We start from the raw sequence: 27564 nt of genomic DNA, 5'->3' as shown, positions 1-27564 counted from the left end.
GGATCAATACTCTCCTAATGTCACTCACAGGGATGACAAACCTGAATTCTGTAAATCACATTAACATTTATCAACCTTAAATTAATGTCTTAATGAAAGCTTCATGTCTAAGCGGTAATGTTCGCCTTAGACGAATTCACACTCAAGATAGAGGTGAAGGAAAACTTGAGAACGTGCGTCAGATATTTTGAAAACCGTACAATTCTCAAACAAACGGCATGGTATTCAAGCCGAAGCTCAGGGTTACGTCTTTGTTCACACTTTTCTAAAAAAAAATTTAAAAAATTTAAAAAAGCACAGACGTGACAGAAGTCTTTGTTCACTCTGAACAACAAAAGCACAAAGTCTGAGGAGGGTTACATCATTTACATCTGATTCAGACGCGTCCTTGACTAAATTACAATAGCACTGAGGCAAGCGGCTGACTGACCAAAGAGTGAATAGACAGATAAAGGCATTTAAAAATGAAAGGAATAAATAGGCGGGATGAAAGATGGAAGGTTGATGTCGACTGATGAGGAGCTGCTTTGCTTGATGAAAACTCCTTGAGAAGTTGAAGAAATTATAAAAAGGCAATACAGGCATTAATGAGAGAGAAGGAGACAAACACTTCTGTGTGAAAAGATGAACTTGAGAAACTCGGCAAAGCAAACGTCATTATGTCTCCAGAGTAACGTTTATTATGCCATTACAAAAGATGGAGTTATAAAAGGCTTTTTTCTAATCACTTACTACAGTCTGTGAAAGAGCCATTGATGGCTATTCTCATTATAGAAGCTTAAGGTGGTTTCATGTTTGTTGACATAAAAAAATCTGTTATGCCCTACACTTTTTAAGCTTTTACATGTCTTCAGCTAATGGTTAAATTAAAGAGGCTGTTTTGGGGTAATAGAAGTCATCACTCCTTGCAAATGTTGTGAAGTCATAAGGCTATGTAGTTTGTTTATAGTCTGAAGTTGGCTTTTATTTCCAACATTTATTACCACTAAAAGGAGCGACTGCATTTGATTTCAGTTGGACATAAAGATAACTTCCTCCAGAGGCCTGATAATGTCAGCAGGCATACTGGAAGTAAAAAGGAAATAGCACATGCTTCTGTTACAGTGTTGTGACAACTGTTGGACAACACCAAGAGCAGCATTTTAAACGTATAATGTTAGCCATTTTGTGAAATCTACTTCTGGCCACCTCAGATTACAGACTATAAAATGTGTACTAGATCGAATGAACAAAAGTAACTGAGACAGCAAATACTTTCCCCCTTTAGATAAATCCATGCCTGTCTGATGCGCTTACTTCATGTGCTCCCATGTTTGGGGCATCAGTGTTAGTTTGTACTGAAAATAACCTCTTCAATTGCAACCCCATTAATAATAAGAATTGTATTATCTCTCTACGTACTTTTATGTTAATCGTCTCCCTTTTGGGTAATTCGAGTTGTTTATGTATTTCACTGTATGTTAGTAATGTAGTATTCATGTTCCTGTGTCGTATTTGTTCTACAATTTCTCTTCAATAATAGCCCAAGTATTGACATAGGCTATCATGATCATCATCCTCATTGACTACCAAAAAAAGTGGACGAAGCCACCGTGATGCTTTTTAAATTTAATGAGAGCTACAGTGCTGACCTTCTGCCTTCAGCAGCCATCATGTGGTCATTCCCAAACGAACCACCTCCGACTTCAGTGTGGAAAAAGTCTGATAAATCAGGACTCTACCTGACATGCAGTAGCAAGTAAAGACGAGTCAACTGAGATTATTCACTTACACATCACACACTCACAAAGTCATGGCTCACGCAGACAGCTTCTCCTGAAGAAATTTTACACAACGTTGCTAAGCAGCAGTTGACCATCAGTCCATGATACGAGCTTAATGTTGCCACTGAGTGAAGCTAAGTGAACAAGAGCTCAGCAATTTAGATGCAATTGTCACAGGAAGCAGCAAACAGTCACATAATACATATTCCCTAGAGTGGAAATATTACTGTATCACCTTGTGAGGAGACTTTCAATCGAGCCAATATAACATACAATCAGTGTATGAATAGGCTGTGTGCAAGAGAAAAGTCAGCCAATGTACAATAAAACTAAAATAGCAACAACAGATGCAACAATTAGTCAATTTATCTATAATAATAATAATTGAAGAAAATTGACTCCAGGCTATTTAAAATAAGCTCAGCCAGTCCATAGCAGTGACACACAATAAGACAATAAACACAATACAAACAGAAACCAGCAACCTAGCAAACACCATAGCAACCACAACGCAGATTAAACAGGTAGCAACATGTAGCAGTGTTAGCTTAAGTAGTAAACACTTACCTGAGCTCTACGCGAAGGGAAGCAATGGTTCCAGGCCCCTTTTTTTCAGACAGCAGGACAGCATATTATTCCACATGGTTTTATTTCGATACAAAACCGTCCTGACGCAGCATGACTAAACTTTCGGCAGACTAGCTTGCTTATGGATAGGTATAGTAGCCACAGCAGCATTAGCAGTAAGTTTCAGAAACGGCAGTTAGTTAACAAACGGCTGCGCAGGTGCAGCACAGCCAATCAATTAGCGCGCCTTAATGTGAAAGGGTGCGTTTGATATGTGGTCTGTTACATCCCGCAAAGAGGCCTCTGTCTTAATTAAACTCTACACACTATTTCTTGTAACATTTTGAGTATATTAACGTATTCACACTGACAATGTTAAAAAGGTTAGAGTACTCACAGAGACCAATATATGCAAGAAGGGGCTGGATTTTGAAGTTTGCTGTTATGGCACATTGATGAGACCATACCCTGTATGTTAAATCTATATGGTCTCCTCTATGCATTATACAAACTGGACTCACAGCTGCAAGTGATTAAACTTGATTACACATGGTGCAGAAAAGTGAAGGTTAAACATTACATATATAATATATAAAAGTCTGTATTTAATGAGTTTAAAATTACTCAACACAACATGTGACCGGTGATATTTATTTTAAACAGCTTCACTTATAAACGTAAATTCTAAACATTTATTTCTGTTTGGATGCTTTGGTTAGCAGTGGGGGAAATATCTAAACAAATAAGGCTACTTTACTTTATTGAGTCTATACTTTTCGCACTAAAGCACATTTCAGAGGATATTCAAGTGTACTTTTTACATCACTGCTTTTATTTGACAGCTAACTAAAACACCAACTACTTTACTGCACAGGTTTTGAGCAAATAGACCTACAATGGTGCATTTTCATAGATATCAGCATTATAGATAATATATATATAGACAAGCGGTCCGCCTAAGTAAAGAAGTTCAAAATTCTTCCAATGTTACCGGTTATAACGATTATAATTGGGTATAGTTATTATTAACTAGACCTTTCTCCAAGCAGACTCCTTGACAGTTGAACACAGGTGTGCAACTGACTTGCTCTTGTATATGTATGGCTCACTGCCACATACATAGAAACTAGATATCATTAGCTACGCCTTAGGTTTTACTCTTATTCTAAAGGCATTCAAATAAATGTTCCATTATAATTAAAGGCAATAATTGGAGGGGGGGATCCTCCCTCTCAGTTGCAATTAGTCTGTGTAATTACTCCCTAAGTCAGGGACACTTTATTAAGAATTATTTAAGAGCAATTATGATGCATTATTACTGTAAACCCTGACAGTTCACTCTTACGTATAAAGATAGCAATAGCTGAATTCTTTTTCCACCACCATTGAGCCGGTCTGAAAAAGTGGGTAGTGTAAAAATGGATCATATCTATCATTCCCTTTCACTATCACAGCGGTTAATTCACACACTGCCATTCATTAATTTAATTACTCCATGGCCGAACGGGCACGACCCATCTCAGGTGCCCTCAGCGCTTCTTATTATAGCGTGCAGGGGGTCTGGTGGATTCAGCTCATCTGTTGTATTTGCTCAGTGTGGCTCACAGAGACCTCTCGGCCCCGTCGCAATCTCACCTCATTAACATTTTAGGTGACAAGTCTGTCACGGCCTTAATTAACAATTCATGAGCACGGCTTATAGCTATATTAACATTTTACAACCAATAAATCAGCTTTCCTAATCTGCTGTGTGTGTCTGCATGCACAGGAACATGTGGATGTGCATGGGTGAGAGGCTGGTGTGTGTGTGTGTGGGTGTTATTTGTGTACATCCACAAGAACAAGATATTGCTCCCTTTGTCTCCCAGTCTGTCGTCCTGTCTGTCTCTGACCGTGACATTTGTTTGAACTCTCTCTTAATCTTACGTCTTGATCATGGCAGTGTAGTGAATCACACCCATTAGGCTTCTTTCTTAGCAAAACATCCAACCTACAACCTGATCCAGATGAGGTTACCCGCAGTGTTACGCCAATTAATAACCTAAAAAGGAAATTCTGACTAAGCACCCACAAATGCAAGCGTCACCCATAATGGAGAGTTCGACTGATTAGGGAGCTATTTTTCGATCAGTCGACTATTACAAAGTGACAGTCGTTCTCTGTCAAGACTTTTTCTGTGAGAAGTCAAATGAACCAGAGGGGGGAGAAGAGACACGAGGAGACAAGAGGAGTAAAACTGAAATAATGATGGAAGACGATCACTCGGAAGTATCATCATTTCTGCTTCTCTTTCACCTGACACTTATTCAAAAGACCTCTGAGAGTGTAACAACATGAGACCAGGGAGTTTTCAGCTGCTTTACCATGACATAGAGTGTGTGACTGCATGTGGTCATATAGTATGGTATGTAGCTATGGCATAATGTAGGATTTTATCATTGAAACACTCTTGATAAGTTGATCATGATGAATTTTTGTAATTGGATGATTTGTAATTCAGGATTTAAAATATCCTCTCATAAATAAGTTGAACATTTTTCCTTCCTCTTTCTGTCTCTCACTCTCGACCCGTCCGGTCTCTGCAGATGGCTGTGCAACAATGAGTCCAGTTCTGTCTGTGGTATCTGTCACATCTCCAGGCTAGTTAAGTTCTCTTTGGTTACCCTTTTATGTCATGTCCTTGTATCCTGTTTTATTTTGATACTCACCTTGTATCTCATTTCAGATCCTCCACTTCCTGTCTTCCTGTGTGATTACCTGCCCCGCCCTAATGTGTTTCACCTGCGTCTACTTGTTTCCACTCCTCTAGAGTTCTGTGTTCCCCTCTTTCTGTTCGTCTTGTTCCATCGCGACAGAGTTCCAGCATTCCCTTGTATTTGTAAAGCTTTTGATCTGACCTGTTGTGTTTTGGGACTTCTCCTTTTACCTGTTGATTTGGATCCCTCTGCCTCTTTAACTGACCTCCTGTCGCCCTGGTTGAAGAGATTTTGATGATTATCTAGCTAATGATAGCCCTTTTTAGACTGCGGTTCTGCCTTAGCGATGTAACAAAGCTCTGCCGTCATGCAGCCTCTGCCATTTTACATTCTCAGAGGCGAAACGACTTCGCCACACCATTCCACCTTTGTGTGTTTTACATAGAAGGCAGAACGTAACAGAGGCGTAATAATCCCGCCTTGAACTGGCAGTGTAAAAGGGGCCTGTAGCCAGGATAACTGTAACATGAAATTTTCATGTAGTCCTACAGTGAATGGACTGTTCTTCTGACCATTCAAAGCACTGTTACACTACATGTCACATTCACCCTTTTTCACACATATTCATACACTGATGGCAAAGGCCTAAGTGCCCATCTCCAATCATGCCTATGCCCATTCATACCTGATGCCTGCAGGAGCAATTTGGGGTTCAGTGTCTTCAGTGTCTTGCCCAAGGACACTTGACTGTAGCAGTCAGGGATCAAACCCCCAACCTTCCGATTAAGAGACGACCGCTACTACCACTACCACTAAGCCAAATGGTATGTATCTAAAAGAGATAAATAACCCTGCATCTTCGCATCAGGCTTTTTCACAAATCTGTAGACTCTTCAAAGTCCTAAGTTCAGAATAAAAACATGTTTAACTCACTTAAGCTCCAAAACTTCTGGCAGTGAGTGAACGAAGATGAATATATGATCAAAACATCACATCTCATACTCTCTGAGAGAAAAGTTCAAAATTAAAGCGAAGACCCCACCGCAGCACCCTAAGGCAGCCCCTTGACCCCCACTCTGAACAGCACCTGTGTAGGCAGTGTGCGCAGGCCTCGCCTCTCCCACTGAGTCACACAGTGTGAGTGCTGCTCTATCACAGTGTAATGCAGGTGGTGCTTAGCTGTTGTTTGCCAAATGAAAGCGATCTCTGCAGCACGGCTCGCTCTCCCTGGGTGTTGTTTGGTTTCTTGTTAAAGTTTACAGGAGAACATTAACTGTTTGGCAGCCCCTCAGCATCCACAGTGCACCTACATGGAAAGTTAGCTCCAGCTGAATTTGAAACACATGATATAGAGAAGTGTGTTCCAGCAGTTAAATGGCTCTGCAGCACAGCCCAAAACCCATCTTTCTGAAGAAAGAAAAACCTGCTTTGTATCAGCCTTGAACGCCCCCCCCCTCCAAGGTTCACCTGCACATTTATTATAAGTCAACCTAAAGATCAAGGTCACCGCTTCAGTGGGAACACATTGAATTTAAAGGATTCAAAAGCAGTCTTGGTCAGGGCTGGCCTTGCTAAACGCATGTCTCAATGACAAATGCATCGTGTGCCGCAGAGGATCCACCCCGGCTGAACGCAGGTTATTCCAGCTCCAATCTGTCCTCCGGCTTCTGCAAAGACGAAAAATAAATCGATCTGAGAGAGGTGAAATGAGGAAACGTCCCCTGGATTTATGGCTGAAATCATACTGTGTGTTTGTGGGGTTTTTAAACTGAATGATATGGCGGGGTATTTTCCTTCTCTTATGACTCATCTTCCTTCCCGTGCAGCATGAACGCAGAGGCACACATGAAGTTAATGATTATCTTTAACTTTAGCAGGCCTCAGGTGAGGTGTGTGGCTTTTAAATGTCAGATAAGTTCAGTAAGAAAAAAGCGAAGGTCTCAAATCCAGCTGCAATTAAAGCTGTGAAAGCACTGCTGCTTTTATTGTCCAGGACAGAAATAGACTATGCTTGATGATGATACCTTATGAGGGATAACATAATTCCAATAACATGTACAGTAGCAGGTATGACACGGTGAATTCAGACCGCATATCACAAATAATTGACATGAGCACAGCATGGAAAGGTGGACAGAGAAATGCGAGTGGAGAAATTTCGGGCGACTAATGAAATGTCCTTTTCTCACTCACTCCAACACTTTTGGAAAAGAAATTGCCATGACTACAAGGGAGAGTTTGTGCTTTCTTTACTGCTGCTGTGCTGCCCTCTACTGGTGACTAAAGAAACAGCCATGAACTGTCTCCAGCACTAAAATGACACTCCTCTTAAAGCCTGCTTTTCCCTGCCTGAGTAGTAGATTTTAAGGCTTCCTGAATTCATGATGTAGCTCAAAATAGAGAAATATGTGAAACTATCAAGAAATCAACAAATAAATAAAAGAAGTGCATCATTAAAGGATCATTCTGGTAATGAAATGAAGGGTATTTATGGCATGTGAAGTTCAACTGACTTTTAACTCACATCCCTGCAGACATCTTTCACTTACATAACCTTTCGCAGCATCTTTCACTTAGCCGAGCCGCTGCACACCGCCTGATGAAATAGTGCAGTCTTATTTTGGAAGGGCTATCTCTGCTCTGACAGCAGTTAGGAGAGAGAGCTTGTACAATGGTGAAAGGTTTTTTTGGGGGGGGGAGGGTAGAGCTCTGTGTGTTTGCACATCTCTTCCTCCCATGGAGCCTTACAACACCAATCTGGATCATTACACTTGAAGTCTCACCTCGTCTTTATTTAACTCCATTTATCTCCCTCCTTTTGTCCTCCCCTCTTTGTTTTTCTTCCCCCCTCATAATCATTTCTGTGTTAACTGACAGCATCTGTGTGATCAGGAAAAAAAGCCTACAACAGCACCTGGGGAGACGGCATGGAAATTGCTTAAGGCCGCCTCTGAAAAAAAACAATATCACAGCACCACTGCGTCTTCTTCTTCTCACACTTTCACACTGACAATGAATTCCTGCCTCAAGTGTTGTGAATTGAAGCTCTTGTGTAACTAATGTGCTACTTTCTCTCTCCCTCCCCATGTTCAGATATTGCTCAGCAAATTGCTCAGCACGGCTTAAGAAATAAAAATTGCTCAGTAGATTGCTGCAGGACAGAGCAGACTGCACACTATGTTTTCCATCTATATTCCCAACACTCACCAACATGGCAGACAGAATGTAAATGACTGCTGTTATCCCTGGCCATGAATATCATCAACTCCACTACACACGCCTCTTTCAACATCCACAAAGACATCATCCTGCTCTGCTCATCAGTGAGGTGTGAAGCTTTGGCTGTTGGCAAAGACGTAATCAACTTTTGTCTCAAATCCTTTTTGGAGGCAGCACACTCTCTTGAATTAATGAGTCCTGTTCATTAATGATTTTGTCTCAGGGTTTTGTAACACTCAAGCACAACTTAGCCTAATTAAATTAACATTTCCACACAAAAAGCACCTTTAGGGCAATAAACTTTTTAAAGGGGACGTTTTTTTCCTGAGTTTTTTGGGAGGAGGGTGTGGACCCTGCGCGTCATTCCAAGGGAGTTGCACTAAATGTGGACTTCCCCAAACTTGGGTTATTGGAGTTGGATCAGTCACTAAGACAATGTGACTTTGGTTTTTGGGAACGCTGCGCATGATAATAATAGAGTTGCCCTCTTTTGAAAGCTAGGACTATTTATTTTAAAGCGTTTGTTCAGTATGAGTTACAGGAAAGCAGAGATGGACTGGCGGTGGATAGTTTTCACACTGTTTTTGAACTTCCAGTTCACGTACGGGTCTCCCTCCTCTTATGACCTGTTCCAAGGGTCTGCATACACTGGAGTGGTGCACAGACACAGGAATAGGTAAGTTATGAAGTTATAACAAGCGTTTGACGAAACATTTTGTGTGTTTTGTTTTCGTGAAACGCTGACATCCTTTATTCCACTTTTCCTGAAGTTGAAAGTTGTGCGCTTTTGCTGCGCGTTTGCCAATAAAAATGCGATGACGCCCATAGTTCTCATCGATCGAAACAACTTTGCATCGGCGTAGATTTGCCCTCTTATGGTCATATGTAGCCTGTTAACTTTCACTGTGGCGTTATCAGCCTGTGGCTAAAATTGGCTCGAGTGCTGCCAAAGCTGATAAGAGTTAGATAAAGGCTGGAATGCCAGCGATTACTTCAATATCGCATCTACAAGTGGCCATACGGCCAAACTTATGGTTATTGGGAGGGAAAATAGAAAAATATCAGTTAAATGGTGAAAACTGTAGGGAAAGTTTAGTGAAGCTTGAGGACTTAATTGTGGTGTTTTATATCCACTTAAACTCCATTACTCATTCTATAATTTGAAAAGTCCTCATCTGAAGTACATCCACAGTACTTGGTGTTTAGATTTAAGCCCTTTTTTTATTCCTTCCTCTCTCCTCAGGAACTGGTGTGCCTATGTGGTGCGCAAGAACGTGAGCTGCGCCGTGCAGGGGAGTGTGGAGAGCTTCCAGGAGCCCGTGGTGGCCCCCTGCCCAGCCTACCAGCCCGACTGCCAGCAACAAGTGACGTGAGCATCCGGGGAGCTGAGGGAAGGGGGTTGAGGGTGCATGTTTAGATGTATGAGACAGACTGCAGTTCTTCTGATATAAAATGTTTCTCAGAGAAAGAGAGCCAGAGGCAGAAATACTCCCAGTGGCTGAACAAACTCAGTTGGCAGAACCAAAAGCAGAGCATTTCTCGCCAGTTAAAAGGTTAATCAGGAAATAGCCTCGAGCTAATGAGGACTAGAACTCTCCCAATAGCTAAAAGGCAATGCTAATGGTCACTTGCCTGAAACTACCCTTCAAGTTACAAGTTAGCATTCATAGCCAATAGCAACTATTCTCTGAGTGAATACTTCATGAACATTTTGATGTGAATTTGAGGACAATGACATGGCTGGTTAGCTAGCTAGTCTTGTGGTTTAACATAATGTCAAAATATATTCACTGGATGTCAACAGTACACAAAATGATTGACTTTTGACCTTGCTAGCATACTGTTAGCTTCCTGGCTAATAGCTGAGGCGAAATGCTTCAGGTGCTGAGACTAGAAATATATCCTATTGCTAAGTCGTGTGATTTGTCCAGGTATTAGTTAGACCCTTGAAGTTGTGGCTGGTTTAAACACTTTAGACAAAACCTATGAACACACAATGTAAAGGTCTTCTTTTTCTTTAGCAAGAGACCATGGGGTTAAGGCCCTCTGAGGTGTCCATAATCAGGAATTTATGGATAATGGTCAAAATACAGCAGGGCTATATGGAAACGTGCATATTATTTTGTGTTCAAATGGACAGTCACTAACTTTAACATGTTAACAGACTAAAAATAAACATGTAGTGTCATTCCTTTTTTAAAAAGAACTCTGTTTTTTGGAGTGTTATCCAATGACTCATTGAATTTAATTAGCTCCCTTGATATATATAATGACACTTGCCTAATGTCACTCTGTCCCTGTGTAAAATGTACTCATTCTGTTCACTTTCTTGTGGTGTTCAGGATCGTAAGGCTTTGTGCCTTTTACAAATCAGCATTCAGCTGGGACTGATGGACTTTATGTCAGAGAATTGGGTCAAGAATTATGTTAAAAGATATCTTAGTGAGCTAAATGAGACCGCTAGAATAAATGCAAAGGGTAGACATTGGCTTTTTTTGAGAATGATTATATTCAGATGAGTTTCCTTTTGCGTTTTTGTTTTAGTGCTTCTTATGCCGGAAAATGTGTTTGTTAAATTATGCATGCAAGTTTAATGATTCACACCTGGTTCAGACACATGATCTTATAATCTAGTTTCGGTACGTGTTTAAATATGTGTTGTCATACAGATGCGATACAGCTGTTGATTTGTCACCAGCAGATGTAAAGCCATTAATGTAACATAGCTCAATGTCTTTGTGTGGCTTCTATAATCATAATACAAAAATAATAGCTTTCAGTTCTTTTGAAAAACACATCAAAAGGAATATCATTCAACTTGTATTCGTAGCTGTGTTCACTTCTGGGCAGAGTTAACTCCCAAGAGTGAAAAAGCATTTAAAATGTGCCACCCAAATATGTAAAAGTCTGTCTTTCCTTTGTACATTTTAAGACGTGACTGTAAGGGTAAACATATTCTCTCCTTTGATGCAATATTAAATCATATCTAAATACAATTTGAATAATGTTCATTTCTGTACTCCAGACTTTTAAGATTAAAAAAGGGATCTGCTTCCTTTTGCGTAAGCGATTGTTGTAAATAGAGTGTTCTCATCAGGAATTGTTGAGAAACTGTTGTTAATTCTTTACTGGAAGATGTTATGTTGCAATCTAATATATTAGCCTTTGGGAATCCCTTTTTTTATGAAACAACACATGCTATCTGCGGTTCAGTTTATCCACTCACACATACGCATGCAAAAGAGCCCCAGTGTTGTGGAAAAGTTCCCTGGAAACTGATAATTCTTTGGTCACAGTAGCAAATTTCCAAGGAGAACTGGCAGTGACAATAGATACATCAGGTTTTTACATTTCTGAGTTATGACATACAGCGTTGGTCTCACATTATCTCTTTGTAAGATGAGACTTCAGCACAGTTGATAAAAGATATCATTTTAAGTGTTTAAATGTTTTCTGTTTCTTTTTGACAATTTGGCCAAAAAGTGTTATCCGTGGCGGTGACAGTCAGGAAATGTGCTAAGATGATTGTTTCTGCAATCAACTTTCCAGATGTTCTGCATGACTGACCCCTGGCTTCGGGGAAGTGATGTCATCTATTGTTTCTTTGGGAATAGTTTGTCTTGGCTACAAAGTTGAAAATTTCATGTCGTGGGGAATGGTACAGAAGCTTCAAAATGTTCATATCCCAGAAAACAGACGTTTTGTTGATCGCAGGAGTCAACGCTTTCCAATAAAAATAAATATTATTGGAACAGTTTATTCTTGTGGAACGGTGGAGCAGCTGAAGCATGGACAAAGAAAATATGTTTTCACAAACAGGCAAGAATAGCACGCAGAAGTAAAGCTCAAGTTTTATATTAGTTAACTCTGTCTTGTTTTACAGATACCATAATCGGTTTCGACCCACCTACAAGATTGCCTTCAAGACAGTCACAGAGTTGGAGTGGAGATGCTGTCCTGGTTACCAAGGTCCGGACTGTAAAGATTTAAAACCACCCCCAGACCGACAAATAGTTCAGGGAACTCAGCCTTACCTCCCACTAAATCCTGGATACACACCCAGACACACACAGAGTAAGAAATCACTTTCTGTTTTACCGTAGGTGTTTTTGTCAGTTTATGTATTTATCTACAGTATGTATCACTAAATCTTAACTTATTCTTTGATCAAAGGGCCAGAGCGGAGAGAGACAGGGCACCATGAGACGAGGCATGGTGGGACGGATAAGGTACATCTCCTGGAAGGTGAAGTTCAGCGCCTGTCTCAGACAGTCTTGGATCTCCAGTCAGCTTTGACAGGGTTAACTGCCAACCTCAAAACAGACCTGCAGGACGACACAAAGAAGATGTTAGTGACACTTCTCAACAACATGCGTCCCCCTGATAGTTCTACTGCTGCAGGCACAGAGGAGAGCCCAGCAGTGCTGGATGGTCATCAGGCTACCAGAGGTGGGATTGCTGGAGATAAGGCTATAGAAAAAATAGTGGCCCGGCTGGATGACATCAACAGTGCATTGAAAAGCAAAGATGAAGCTTTGGAAGACCTCAGAGGAACCATGACCAGTCACGAGGGGCAGATCCGTGTCCTGATGGATGCCTCTCAGTCTCAAACTCCAGCTATTGGGGATTTTGATGCAATACAGAACTACGTTGATGGAAAGTTTGAAAAGCTGAAGAAGGAGTTAGACCTGAATGTCGAGGAACAGATGGCCAAGCTACAAAGCTCGTACAATGACAAGATCCAGGCCTTGCAGAAGACATGTGAAGGCAGCTGTGACCAAGGTTTGGTCAGCCTGACCAAGCTGGTGGATACAAAGGAGGCTGATCTAAGAAAGGAGATAAGAGCACTTCGTCTTGACATGGCTGCTGCAGATGGACCTATAAGAACCCAAAGGCAGACGGATCCACCCAAAGGGGAAGACAATCCTGACAGAGACCATAGTGACCTTTGGCGTGAGATTGACCGCATTGCTGAGGCTCACCGGATCCTGAACGTCCGCATTGACAACGAGCTGGCTCACCTGTCTGCCCCTGAGGACGACAATGACTTCCGCCCCCTGATTGAAGAGCTTGAGGCACGCATCAATATCACAGAGCAAAATGCAGAGACCCACTGTTTCTATATCGAAGAGAAGCTGACCCGTACGATCGCTGAAGAAGTGGAGGCACTTCGGCTCCTTCTTGGTGAGCGTCTGAACGGCATGGAGGACCAGTTTACGAACATACTAGTGGAAATGAGCAACAACTCCTTCCCTGGCATGTTTGGTGACTCCATGGATAACATCCAGACACAAATCAACAACAATAAGTTCCTCCTCCAAGGGTTGGATGATAAGATCAATGCCGTAGGGGAGTTGTGCTCTGCAGGATGTTCAGGCTCAGGAATAACTATAGATGCATCAAGTTCATCACCTGCATCTAACAGTCTACAAAACATCTTTAAGGACCTGCGTCGGTATAGGACTGACTTGGATGTTCTTCACACAAATGTCAGTGCCAACAAAGACAAGCTCAGGAAACTGGAAGACCTTGTTGCAAGGCAGTCAGTCGGAGATGAGAGACGTGTCAGGTCAATGGAAGACTTCCAGAAGGGACTGATTAACCTCCAAGACAATGTGCTTGGCCTGGCAGGTGCTGTTACTGGGTTAAGTGACTCTCAAAGCAAATACAACCAGGATATGCAGAGAATAAACTCGACCTGCTGCCACGCCGAACATAGTGGCCCTGGGAGTCCAGCACGGAACAACTGGCCACCTGTCCTTGCGGTACCAAATAGTCAGACAGATGACACCAGACGTCAGGTGGATGAGCTAAGGAACAGGCTTGATACGCTCAGTACACAGGTGTCCTCTGAACTGAGACAATGTAAACAGAACACACAGGGTGTCTCTGATGACATTTACGCTGTGGAGGGACGTGTGACCAGACTTGAAAAGCTGTGTGGAAAGCTAGATGGGGTTTCTGCCAATATCAAAGAGCTGAAGGATCGACTGGAGAGAAATGTTGGTGGTATGTGGGACTGTGTCAACAGGATGAACACTACCTGTGGTAAACATGGCGGAGACATCATCGCACTGCAGAATTCCATGCAGAAGCTCCAGGGACAGCTGTCTGCAATGGCCAAACATGTTTTGAAAGACGTCACCGCCAAAGAACCAGGTGAGTTAATGGTGTGATGATGGTGTAACGACACCATTGGGCATTGGTGGACATCTGTCGCTAAATTTCTACACTTTTTTTGTTGAGAGTTAAGAACTCTGATACTCCGCTTTCCATTCAGTATGACGCAACTGCTAACAAGTGGCTACTTTAGCGCAGTATAAAGACAGGAAACAGGGAATAAGTTACCACATTAAATCTCTGTTTGTTTCTGTAGAAAAACGGGAGTGTAAAAGCATCAATTTGTGGTTTTACTTTCAACTTATACGCTGGAATCCTTTATTTACATTTGGAGAGAGGCAGGCAAGCCATTTCCCCCTTTTCAAGTCTTCATACTTAGCTAAACAAACCATGTGCTGGCTGTAGATTGAATTTCATCTAACCTTCAGGGATAAGGCAAAAAAGGATATTTCTCACTATGTCAAACTTTTCGGCATTACTTCGGTATATTTTAACAGATTAGCTGTAGGACAGCAATTAGACATAGCTGATGGCCCAATTTCACTTGTTAAAAGTTCACAGATTCCCACAGACAGGCACTAAAACGAGCCAAAAGAAGTTGACTTGAAAAATACTGACTCAACACACACACTCCTTTGCAGCTTCCTTTCTCAAATTCCAACATACGAGTTTATCGAGTGTGATTAACATCTGTGTAAACACAAACTTTTCCTGAAGATAATCCTCCATATAATGCATTCTGCCGGCTTGGTTTACATGGAGGCTTGGTTGGAAGGATCGGATCCCATGAATGGCCACAGGGTATTTCCCGGAGTGGGAGGACACGAGTTCACCGGGCCTCTCGTGCTCGCCTTGAATATGTCATTCAATATGTCCCAGCACCGGGGCAGAGGCCCACATTGGAAACTTCCTGTGACTTAGATTCATGTTGTCCTTAGAATTCCCCAGTTTTTATATAAGCAATGGGATAGGTAAATCTAATTTTAAGTACTCTGATGATTTACTCTCACTTTTGTGTGCCTCAATAATCCCTTATGTACATGTCAGAACACCCATTCTGTTCCATCTCACTCCCTTCATGAACATGCTGAGTTGTGCGGTCTTCTTTCTTGCACCATGACATAGCTTTTTTTTTTACTTTTACCACAGAACTGCCTTCCTCAATCCCAGTTCCCGGCCTCAGTAAACACACAGAGTCATACACAATGCACCTACACCTCCTCTCTTTCTCCTTACGCATACCGACCTCCAGAGATTCCCGTAGGGTGACCTCAGCCTGATGCGTGGAGTCTGGTCCTCATTAAGGGCCCTGACTCACTGCTGGAGTCAGTCTTGATGCAAAGGGGAGAAGCAGAGCTCCACACCCAGTACCAGATGCTTCGACTACCCTCAGCAGTGATGTCATGGCTGGGGCCCCATCACTGGTGCCTCCCTCACTTAAACCACTGTCCAAAACAATGGTGTGATAGGGACCTGAGGAGAATAGGAGGGTTTGGTGGATTAAGGGTTGTGGTGTAGAGAGACAAAGAGCAACACGCACTTTGTTTCCATTTCACTTTTTGCCAAATATGGTCTGCTTTTCCAAAGTCAGATATTTGATATCAGTGCTGTGCATGTAACATTACCCTGCATTAAATCAGACAGAACCTCTGCCCAGCATTAAATCAGACACAACTTTGCGTGCGACAGCAGGATTATGAAGCATGTTTATCAGGGCTCTTACTTTATGTCCATTAAAGGTGGGATATGCAATTCTAATCCCATACACATGAATATCTCCTCTTCTTTGGATGGCCTAATAAAAAATACCAGGTGTTTGTACTCAGCTGTGGTTCTGTAAATAGGAAACATACAAATTGAAGTGGGCCACACAGTAGTTGCCAAAGGACATTCAGCCTCCTTTATAGTGTGCCAGGATATGCAGTTGTTGTGTTAGCGATAGAAGCAGGAGATTGTGAGTATCGTTATCTGGAGCTGTTTTGCTGGCTGTGATAAACAGTCCTTTATGTCCTGCATGTGAGCTTTGAGCAGGAAGTGGAGCCACAGTTTGCTAACCCACAAGCTAGCTAATGTTTCTTCAATTAAAAACAAAACAAAACGGGCTAACAGTTAGATGAGAAGATTGTTAGCCAACCTCTCAAGTTTTTGTTGGCTAATAGCAGCAGACAGCTCACTTAGCTTAGCATAAAGACTGAAAAAAGAGGGAGGCACTAGCCTAGCTTTATCCAAGAACAATGAAATTTGCCTCTACAATGCTCACTAATTAACATGCTATATCTTTTAAGCTAACACTGACATGTTTTGTCTGTCACATAAAGTAGGCCGACACTGATTTACCTTCTGTATTTAGTTGTTATACTGATTTAACAAGCAAGATACACCTAGCTAATACGAAAGCTTTAGAGATGCTTGTAGGTGGATTTGGTCAGCTTTGGACAGAACAAGGCTAGCATGTTTTCTCATGTTAGCAGTCTTTGTTCTAAGCTAAGTTAGCAAGTGGGTGGTGGTAGCTTCTTATCAGGGCTAATGCAAAGACATATAGGTGGTTTTAATCTTCTCATTGTGTATATATCAAGTGTATTGTAATGTTAATCTTTGTCTTAAGGGCACATGTCATGACACTCTCTCACGTTGTGCTCATAGTCTGTGTCCTGAATCCCACAAGAGAGGGAGTTGGACTGTGCAGCATAAAGATTTAATGTTTCCCTCAAGTTTTGGGCAGAAAAAAAACGCATTCATACAGATTTAAAAAATCCATGAAAAGTCCCAGATCTGTGGGTGTGGCGGCTGAAATTCTACTGAAACATTTCCTTTCTGTTTCCGAGCTCATATTCTCCACTCGGTCATATGAAGACCCCAAGGACACTGCGAACAGATGAGGTGTTGTAATAACATAACCGAAAGATTAACTGGAATAACTTTGCCCTTACTCAGTGTGACTGCTGAATGAAATTGTGCGACTTCTGTTGCAAAATGTTGGCACTGCTTGGCCCACAGCAGCTGCAGCAGGAGGGGTCTACCACTAAGCTTGTGTTTGTTTCTGGCTATTTCCTTTCCAATAGGGAGCTGTGGTTGGGCAGCAATGTATCAAAGTTATTTTGAAATTTGGCTAGAGACTGTAATGTCTTATGGGGTGCAAACTGATAAATAGTTTATTAGGAGATGGGGGGGGGGGAAAGGAAAATGCTTGTTTTCATGGAGCCTGAGCATGCTGTTCCTCACTCTGACGGTGACTAATCAAGCTTCTTGTGCTGATTTTTTTCATTTCATTCTCAAGCTGTTTTTTTTCTACTCCTTCTGTTTTTTGGAGGTGATCCCAGTCCATCTCAAATCACTTCCCTGTCTTTCTCACAGTGTCTCTTATCTCTGAACTGCTCTCTCTTTACTCCCTCGACGCTCCCTCCTTCTGTCCAAATCTGATTTGTCCTTCCAAGAATGCCAGAGGACTTCTTTTTCTCCCTCCTCCCTCCGCCCTGTCCTGTAAAAGTCTATCGACAGGCAAGGCCTTCAGAAAAAAAAAGAAAAGGCGGTTGTATTAAAGCCCGGATAAAGTAAAGGCTTTGATTTCATGGATCAATGCTTTGCAATTGATCATCTTGACTCTATATTGGGGAGACAGGCTGGAAGATTAACTGTCTACCGTGATGAGGGAATACAAGAAAAACAAGATATCAAAGGCTTTTTGAAGTCACAGGGTGTCTGTTGGGAAAGAATAGAAAATTGTGCCCCACACTGACACAAAAAAAACACTGTATATATTTAGTAGCAGAGTTTTGAGGCTCCATCAGCTTCCCCAGAGATCTCTGGAGCTGCGAGGTGAGGTGTTTCCATCTCCGACCCATCTGGAAGTCTTCATAGGAGAATGGACCGAGGCACACAATGGGAGTCCCTGATGTCTGCCATGCAGCGCTCAACCTGAACCTCCCATCATTAATATGAGTGCAGGAAAATGGGCTGGGGGATCAAATTGTGTCCATGTGCACTGCAAGAAAAGGAAAATGCATGTCAGACTGTGAGTGATGCATTAGTGTACGTGCGTGTAACCACCACACCCAGCTCTGTGCCCCTTGACACCATTCCCCACCGCATGATCAGCTTGTCTGCTGCAATACTCCTCCACGGCTTCAGACGCGTTTGAACCCTCACGCACTGTCACCCGAATCTGTGGCAGCAGCTGGAACCAAAGCAGACCTCCCCCTGCTGTGTCTCAATCTGCTTGTAACCAACAACATCTGGTTTTGGTGACGCTCATGGTTGCACCAGAACTGGTGTGTGTGCCTTTTTGTGTGTTTCAGTGACTTTGCGGTTGCCCCCTTAGCGAGACACAGACTGAGAGCTCATGGGAAATATGCACTCAGTCAACCGGCGTCCTGACGGAGACACAGGGAGGAAATGAAGGAGAGATTTCTGATTATCTCAGTACAAGATGATTGCTGGGTTTAATTTGTTTTTAATTATACATGTGGTTTCTGAGTAGCTTGTGGTAAGAAGGAGGAATTTTGTTGTTGGTTGATGATGCTTCATTTGATAAAAACTGAGTTGCTGATTACTTTCATAATTCAGAGGCCGGCTCTAATGCGATGCTTTCAGGTACTCTTAGATTGATGCCTCATTACATGACTGAATGTACAGCTGAACAAACAATTAACTTTTGATTAATCACAACATTGTTTACTGGTGACTTAGGGCCCACATTATAATTATTTGTTTAGTTTCAAGATGATATAAATCATTTAATGGCACACTGTGGATTTGAGCGTTAACATTAATTCTTGACTTTAGAAATATAATGACAAAGTTATCGTGAATTGCTCAGCAAACTCTGCATGCTAAAGACAGCGAGGTATGGTTGCAAACTCCAGAAAAAGCCAACAAGTTTTAAAATGGAAAAGATCAATTTGTCCCGGGTACCCTGTTGAGATTTCCAGTAATGAAACACTGTTGTTTTTCTTTAAAATGCCTGGAGCATTATCTCGGAGGGCCAGCAAAAGTAGCTTAGAAGCAATGTTAGCATGCTAGCATAGTAGACTTAAAGGGGCCATATGGATATTCTCATATTTTGCATGTGTTTCACATTTTTGGGTGTTTATTGTTCACAGTGAAAAAGTGAAAACTGCATCATTCTGTTTTTCCAGAATGACATTTTTAAAAAGGTCGCCTCTGAAATGGGCCGTTCAGAGCGGCTGCAGGTTTCTACGTAGAACCTTGCTTCCGCTGAAATCAACCAATCGTCATTCACCGTCGTTCACCTCAGGCTGCCTTCTTGCACTAGCTTATAGTCAAGTCGTGGAACGGCTTGTTCATTTCAGGAGGAAGGAGAGACTACGGAAAATTATTTAACTAAAATATGTATACAATTTCTAAAACGCAACAAACTTTACCAATGTGATTCAATAATACATTACAATGATAGAAAATTGATCTCATAGCTAAAATATGTCGCCTTTAAACTGCGATAGACTCCCGCTAAACCTAGTCACGCATGTTGGCATTTTCATTGCAAGCATTTTGCCGTGCTAACGTTAGCATCTAACTGAAAGCACTGCAGTCTGAGTAAAGCCTCACAGAGCATGACTGTAGACTCGAAATAAAGTTGTAAATAAAGAGACACTTGCATCAGCTGTTAAATTCATGATTCAACCTTGTGATGATGTCTTATCATCTGCCTGTGGACCAGTAACATACAAACATGCAAAGTGGCATTAATAACCTCATATGTTTCACTTTACTTTCTGCTACATCACTTATCACTGCCCCAACTTCTTTATGTGTCAATGTTGTTTCTCCTTAGACTTTACAGTCATGCAGTTGTATATTCAGTTATCTCTAAGCGCTGTTTATAGTAGAGGATGTCTTTAAGCTTCCTGCTGTTGTTTGTATTGTTTGAGAGCTTCCTCAAAGAGCTGAACCTTTTTCTGCTAAATCTAACTGCGTAATCATTTGGAATAAGTGGTCATTTCCTTTATGTAAGAGCCATTGCCTGAATGACATTACTGTAATCCTCTTACATTTACTCCATTTATGTCCAACCTCTCCCACAAGGTTTAAATGGCAGCAGAGACACAGACACACGAAGCCTGAGACGAGCCAGTTAATGTAAAACAAAACCCCCTCTCTGCATCTTAAATACAGAGTGACACAATGTGTTTGATACCTCGTTGTGCGAAGGGGACACAAAGCAGGTACTGTAATTACTTTTATTATATGTCCTCAGGACACTCTCGCAGCGTCTATATGCTCACCTCAGAGGCCCAGGTGATGTCTGGGGCCTCGGGGGGTCTGGCAAGCAGCCAACTGGTTTCCTTTCAGATGGTTCTTGTTGCTTAAAGCTCACACTGTCCGCTTGCTTTGTTTTTACGGAGGGTAATAATGGTACCGCTCGAAGGTGCTGTGAAATCGAGGTCTAATTTGGCCTGTCATCAGAATAAAAGTCGTAAAAAGGAGAATTTACAAGAGCAGGGAGGGATGTGGCCTGAAAGTGAGGCAGGAAGTGGGATTTATAAACCAACAAGTAAAAATAAGTTTGTTTGATCAGAGAGCGGTTTTGACCAGAAGTTTTTAATGCTCAGTGGTAACCTTTATTGTACGTTGAGAAAGTGAACCGTAAATTTGTAGGTTTACAATCTCTTTTTCTTTCTCTTTCTAAGGAATGACCTTAAGACCAGAGAGGCCTGCGTCTTCGCCAGACTCAACCCAGACCAGACCCAGAATCCAAGAAATCCACATCCCTCTAATCATCAACCCGCCTCCGCAGTCTAGGCAGCCGTACAAACCCAACCAACGGGTGCAGACCAGTCCGCACAGCCAGCCGCACAGCCCCCAGCAGCCGGGCCTCCACACCGTCCCCCTGGTTCCCATCAGGCCTGTGGTGGAGACGGGCGAGGCGGGACCTCCGGGGTTCATGCGCAGGGTGACTGTAAGAAGAGGGTCTGAGGACTCGTCCAGAATACCGGTCAAAGGATTTGCTGGAGCACCGGGTGAGAAGCACAAACTGTGATGTTAAGTGTTCTAGACCAGCAGCTGAAAACTCTTAGTTTGTGGTTTTCTAATCTGTTTGACCCCACAGAAAGCAGCAGTACGTCTCATTCAAGTTAGCAAATTACACTGCAAATACAAATGCAACACATACTATACTTACATAAAGGTAAAAGCAAATGGAGCACTACAGAGATGCAGGTATAATACATTGTTTGACTTCTTGAAATGACACGGCAGGTACTTTTTAAATGATCAATGCTTAATCCATATAAATAATATTTACATGGCACTGACCAGGGACCAACAGCCTAAGCATATATGTCCTTTAACAATAGCAAATTCATGATGTGAGCCAAACTAGGTGTCGTACTTTCTTGAAGTAGAATTTTAAGTAAATGAATATAAAATATTTCATTAAGACTTTCGTCATGTTCACACCTGAAAGGGGGAGCGGTGTGCCACATAATTCTTTATACTGTCTCTTATTGAAGAAACCACATTAAAGTTTCTTTGCGTCACAACATAAACACAACTAGTTTGTATTTACGGCATACGAGGCCCGAACAGGAGCGAAAAAGATACTTGCTTTTACTCGTCCACATTTCATACTCATCCAGCAATAACTTCTTACGTGCAAGTTGTAGAGCTTTGACAAATTCCTCCCTCTATCAGGGGCAGCCAAGCTCTGTACTTACCGAGTTTGAGCTCTCTGAGTGCCATAGCGGTCCACCCTTAAAGGCAGCATAATATGGCCAAATTTTGATACTCAGCTCTTCCCTTTTTCAGGTTCTGCAAAAAACACATAATTACCTTGTAAAAATCCTCCCAAGGCATCTCCTCCTTCTCCCTCATTAAAAATTCCAGAGTCTGCATAGTCCCCGCCCACTGTGCACATTTCCAACCGACCCCCGCGAAAACAAAACACGTCTCTGCCAACTTGCTGAAACTTAGCGAGCTTGAAATGTAGTAATTAGTAGCAGAAACGTTAACGTTAGTCAGCAGTGAGTTTGCAACAATTATGATGACGGTTACAGCTGGCTCGCGCATCGCCGAAGTGGTTGCCATAGGTTACACATAATGATATGCATAGCGTCACCCCGTCCATTAACGGGATTGGCTCCTTAGGTTTGTGACGTCTCAAACCTGCCAATCTGAAGACGTGTTGTTCAGCCTGTGTGTATCGCGTTTGTCATTTTTGGGGCCCTTTCAGGACACACTACAACACATATTAGAAAAACAAATTATAGTCTTATTATAAATGTAAGCCTTACTTACGTCAATGCACAAATACAATGGTCAAAATGTGTCATGCCTTGTTATCCAATAATAAAGTTACTGTGCCCTGTACTCAGTGATTAAAAAAACAAAGTTGCTACATCCCCATCCTCCCCTCCCCCTGTACGTAATACCAGTCTTTATATCCAGTAAGTGTTGATGAATGATATCCCATAAATACTCAATCATTTACGCCCTGTCATCCAAAGCATGAACCTCAGATGCGCAGACTTTTCCTGTAACGTGCCTGAATAAATCCTGGAACTACAGTCTGTCATCATCTGTCAACACCGCCATGACAAGAGGGGAAACTTAACGACGCTGTATCAAGTGTCTGGCACCGGGCAGAGCAGGGCCGAGCCACCATTACCACATGTGTGACACAATATATGTCTGTTCATCTTCTCAGCACTGCTGTCATTTTATTACATAAGATATGCTCGTGTAAAGCAAAAAGCATGACAGCACTCGGTGTTTAGTCAGGGTTTGTTTTGTTCTTTTTCTATAAACACATGGAACTCATACTGAAGGTTGAGTTCATCATGTACTTTGGCTTTGTTTTCATCCATACAAAGGAGCGCTGAACTTAAAAGGGTTTTAACAGGAAACGGAGACAAACAGTTCTGGATTGAATTAACTGAGCTGGCTATAGGATGATTAAGGAAATGTCAGACAACAGAACAAAGACTCATTAAAATCCTACAAGTGGGAATGATTTGGCAGCAAATGAATAGAGAAGAATTTTCCTTTTAAAGCCCCAGCAAACAGGGCTGCATGGTCGTGCAGGGGTTAGCTAGAATGTTTCCGGCTCCAATCCTGGTTCGGACGTAGAAGGCCTTTCTGTGTGCATGTTCTCCCCGTGCATAGCATCCCCGGCTTCCTCCCGCAGTCCAAAGACATGCTCGTTAGGTTCATTGGTGACTCTAAAATTGCCTGTAGGTGTGAGCGTGGAAAGGTTGTCTGCCTCTATGTGTCAGCCCTGTGATTGACGAGACAACAGTCCTGGGTGTACCCCGCCTCTCGCCTAATGACAGCTGGGATCATCTCCAATCCACGTGCGACACTGAAAAGGATAAGAGGTGTATAGATAATGGATGGATGGAGTTACTTGGAGCTCAGAAAGCAGATGTATCTACATGATTAAATAAAGTCCAATGCTCCGAGGAAGATGTAAACACCAAACTCTGCTTATACATCTCCTAACCCTAAAAAAGCTACATCAGAATCATAGTGATTAAAAGATGCTGCTGCTAAAACCAAAATCATGCAGTCTAAATTATAACCATTTTTTTTATTTATACTTTCTCTGGGAAACCATCCCATAGTCCTTTGCCACAACGTGCACATGGAAAACCCAACAGCAGCGTCTGGCAGGAGTACTCTCTAACCCCCTGTCCTCAGCTGATGATAAAACATGATGTGTTTGTCATCTGTGTCTTTCGCAGGCTATCCTCCCCTGCAGCCTGTGTCTTTCAAGCCTCAATCAAGCAGACGCCAAGGTACTGTAGCAGCTCGTCATCGAGCTACACTGCATGTGTCTGCGGGCGCCGCCATCCTACTACATCGGTGTAAAAAAAAATTGGAAAAGCTGTGAATAATTTGTAGCCTGGGAGTGTGTGGGAGTGGGAACTGGATGTGTTTCGTTTAAGAAGGTGTGGGTGGGTTATGGAAGGATTTAAGCTCATCTGCAGGCGCTTAACAGAAAGTTTACCCTGTTACATTTAAGCATGACAAAAAACATTGCATTAATGAAGCAGATGATTGCTACATTCACTGAGACAAAGATCTTTTTTTTCTATTGAGCTATTTACAGACTCAACAAAACACGTCATTTACTTAATTTTGTGAATTAATTTTAATCATACAACTCGCATGGTTGATACATGTATAAAACTAAAGGTGTCAGCTCTTCAGCAGACAGCCGTGACTACAATTAACACTTTCTATATTTGCACCGTGTAGTTCCCGTAGCAGCAAAGGTGCCATGGAACCCGATGTTTCAAGCTCCAGTTATGTCACCAGGTAAAGTTATCTTTAATTCATCTTTCTCAGTTGAAGTTACTGCACTAATTTATCTTAGCAATGAGTCACTGATTGACTGACGGGTATATGCATGTTCTTTGCTTCCAGTTTCAGTCGACAATAGTGCCTTTGCAGACCCCTTCGCCTTCTCCGCTGGCCTCACACAGCAGACGCCCTCTGGAGACTTTGGAGTTATCCGCTTCAACAGAGTTCTAGTCAATGACGGTGGACACTACAATCCCCACACAGGTACACTACAACTACTACAACCAAAACAAAGATCTTATATTGATTTTGTTGCAGTATCACTACGATACTGCACATGGACTTTTTGTTTTCTTCAGTTTATCATCAGGGATATGTTCTAGATCAAAAATTCAACTTGAGACAAATTTGCGTTTAGATTTCCCGACTCGAATGCATCAGAAATGATCGATCCGACCTCCGTTCAACAAACGAGCATTAGAAGTGGTTTTCTTCCCCTCTCGAGGACAGACCTGACAAAGCTTCATGTTTACCTTTAACAAATCTGCATCATGATGTTATTTTAACTTGAGACCGGTTATTTGCAAATTACAGGAAAAACTGGGGGGTTTTTTCTGGTTCATACCGCTGTAGTTAGCCAGAGTGAAGCCTCTGTGTAACTTACTGTTCACAGTGAAACTGAAACTCACCATAAACAGATGAACGGGCGCTCCTCCGGGGGATTTAATGAACCAAGAAATGACGCTGATTATTTTGCTGACATATCTTTGGGGCAAATTTTGCTTCACTTTTGATCTGAGCACACAGTCCCTTCTCAAGTTGCTTACGGGACTGTAAACAATGCAGCGCACGGAAAAGGAAGTCTCAGCTGGAAGTCCTTAGTCGTAAACACTGGCAAAACCAGACATGCCTGAAATGTTTGCTGTTGCTTCCAGAGGCTAAATCAGTTCTGAGATTGCAAGCTAGCTAACATGACCTTTTTATTTACTCCTAACTTTAAGGGAATGTATCTGTTCTACTCGTATACCGCCCCAAATTTAATTTGGACTTGCTCAGTTATGAAATAGCTTTATGAACTTAATTGCTTTTTTGTATTGTAATATACAAATGTAATTTAAAGCTGCACTATCTATTGTTTTTATGAGAACAATAGGTCTAGGCAGGTTGTGTTTAAAAGTGTCTTTCAGCCCATTGTTTTGGTTTTACAACTCACCTCAACATTTGGCTCAAGTTTGCTCTCAGGGTTCACCCCCATGGTTCTCATGAATCTGGTTTCAAATAACAAACAGATTATAAAACCAAATGTAAACTGGTTAAATGAAAAAAAGTGACTAGCAGGTGAACTTAGTGGCACATTTAGCTACTAAAATGCCTGAGAAATCCTCTTCAGGAGTTAGTGGACACCAAAACAGCGCTAAAAGGAGCTAAAAGGAGAAATAAATTCAAAAGAGTGCTCACATTGTTCTGTACCTGCTGTACCTGCTTGCAATTTCTTTTTAATTGGGTGATCATGATAATGATTAGTTTGAAGCCAGGGTTGAAAGATGGATGAATCCAGGCCTGAGTGAAGAAGTCATTTTGGAAGATATCCACTTGACTAATTTGGAAGGATAATTATGACAGCCTCTTGATTCTGTGCTAAATGAGCACTGTGGGTGTTTCCTCATATCTCTAACACTGCACAAAAATTAGGAAGTGATTTCTTCATGGAGGAATAATCATTCAACGTTAACCCTTTCCCTCGTCTCTACAGGGATCTTCACGGTACCTCTGGACGGTCGGTACCTGATTTCAGGACTGCTGACTGCAAAGCCGGGTGACCGAGTTCAGGCCGTCCTGTCCGTGTCTAACCGCAGCGTCCAGAGGCTGCAGAGCTCGGCGGGGCCGGCGGCGGGTCAACACTGGGGCTCAGCTGGTGGTAACTGCGGCTGCGGCGGCTCTGTGTCCTTCAGTCTCATCCTGCCCCTGAGGAAAGGAGACCGCGTGGGCCTGGTGAGGACCGGAGGCCAGCTGGCCACCACCGAGGCCAGGGAGATCGTCTCCACTTTCAGCGCCATATTCCTGTACGCACCACAGGCCAATAGATAGCTGCGGTAAAAAAAAAAGGACTAATTTGTTTCCTGACAGTGGGACTGGAGGAAACATTGACCAAAGTGATGCAGCTACTTTACCACGCAGGGCCACCGTGAGAAGATCCTCAGTTAATAAGTTGTTGCCTTGCAATCTGTAAGCCCTTTGCCAATAACACCTGAACACAAGAAGCAGGATTTGTTTCTAATATATTTGATCCAAAGTTGCCTTTTTGTACCTATTGTGAATGTCTTGTGTACATAAGTGTTTATAAATTAACATTAAAGTTCATAAAATGTGACTATAACTTTAACAAAACCCTCTCAGAGACTCAGTGTGATGAAAACAACAGCAGACTTGGTTAGGAAATAAACATTGATGAATCACCTGTAGCAGTTACTTCATCTTCTTGTGTAATGCACTCTGCAGAAAGAGGGAATGGTTAGTAATAAACTGATGTGGAAAAACATGATGTGTTGCAACACAAGACAGCTTTTAGAAATGTTACAAACTTGGCCTGCGTTAGGAACCGGTCATAGAAAGGCAAGGTTAGAAGGCAAAATCCCTTCTGGGTCGTTACGTAAAGTGGGTGTGGATGAAAAATAAATCTCCCCCTCTCGCTCTCCTCACTCCTGAGACTGAGAAAATATTCCAGCAGCACACTGTAAGACGAAGCAGGAGGGTATTTAGCCTTTAAAAAAAAGTCGTCTTTTCCGTCTAAGAGAGTTCCTGCTTTTATAAATATTTAATGTTTGTGTTATTCAATAAAACACACAGGAATTTGGATTTAATCTGCAATAACCTCCTTTATGTATTGTTGCTTAAACAAACAGCTACAGGGTGAAAGCGGCTCCACCGGCCTCTGACTG

General features: G+C 42.1%; 1 protein-coding gene across 1 annotated transcript; it reads left to right on the top strand.

Moving 5' to 3' along the window:
- Positions 1–8718: 8718 nt before the first annotated feature.
- emilin2a (elastin microfibril interfacer 2a) lies at positions 8719–27373 on the top strand. The gene is made up of 9 exons (XM_069685570.1): positions 8719–8921; positions 9489–9614; positions 12129–12319; positions 12419–14404; positions 21013–21342; positions 24064–24117; positions 24581–24640; positions 24749–24889; positions 26379–27373. The coding sequence occupies exons 1-9, from the start codon at positions 8776–8778 to the stop codon at positions 26711–26713; spliced, it is 3369 nt and encodes a 1122-aa protein (XP_069541671.1). The 5' UTR covers positions 8719–8775; the 3' UTR covers positions 26714–27373.
- Positions 27374–27564: the final 191 nt, after the last annotated feature.

The sequence above is a fragment of the Semicossyphus pulcher genome, unplaced genomic scaffold, assembly GCF_022749685.1.
Source record: "Semicossyphus pulcher isolate SPU_LCO1_2020_fin unplaced genomic scaffold, fSemPul1.0.p SCAF_7, whole genome shotgun sequence".
NCBI classification, from domain to species: Eukaryota; Metazoa; Chordata; class Actinopteri; order Labriformes; family Labridae; genus Semicossyphus; species Semicossyphus pulcher.
The sequence above is the reverse complement of the archived record's forward strand: the minus strand, read 5'-3'. Positions and strand labels throughout refer to the sequence as shown.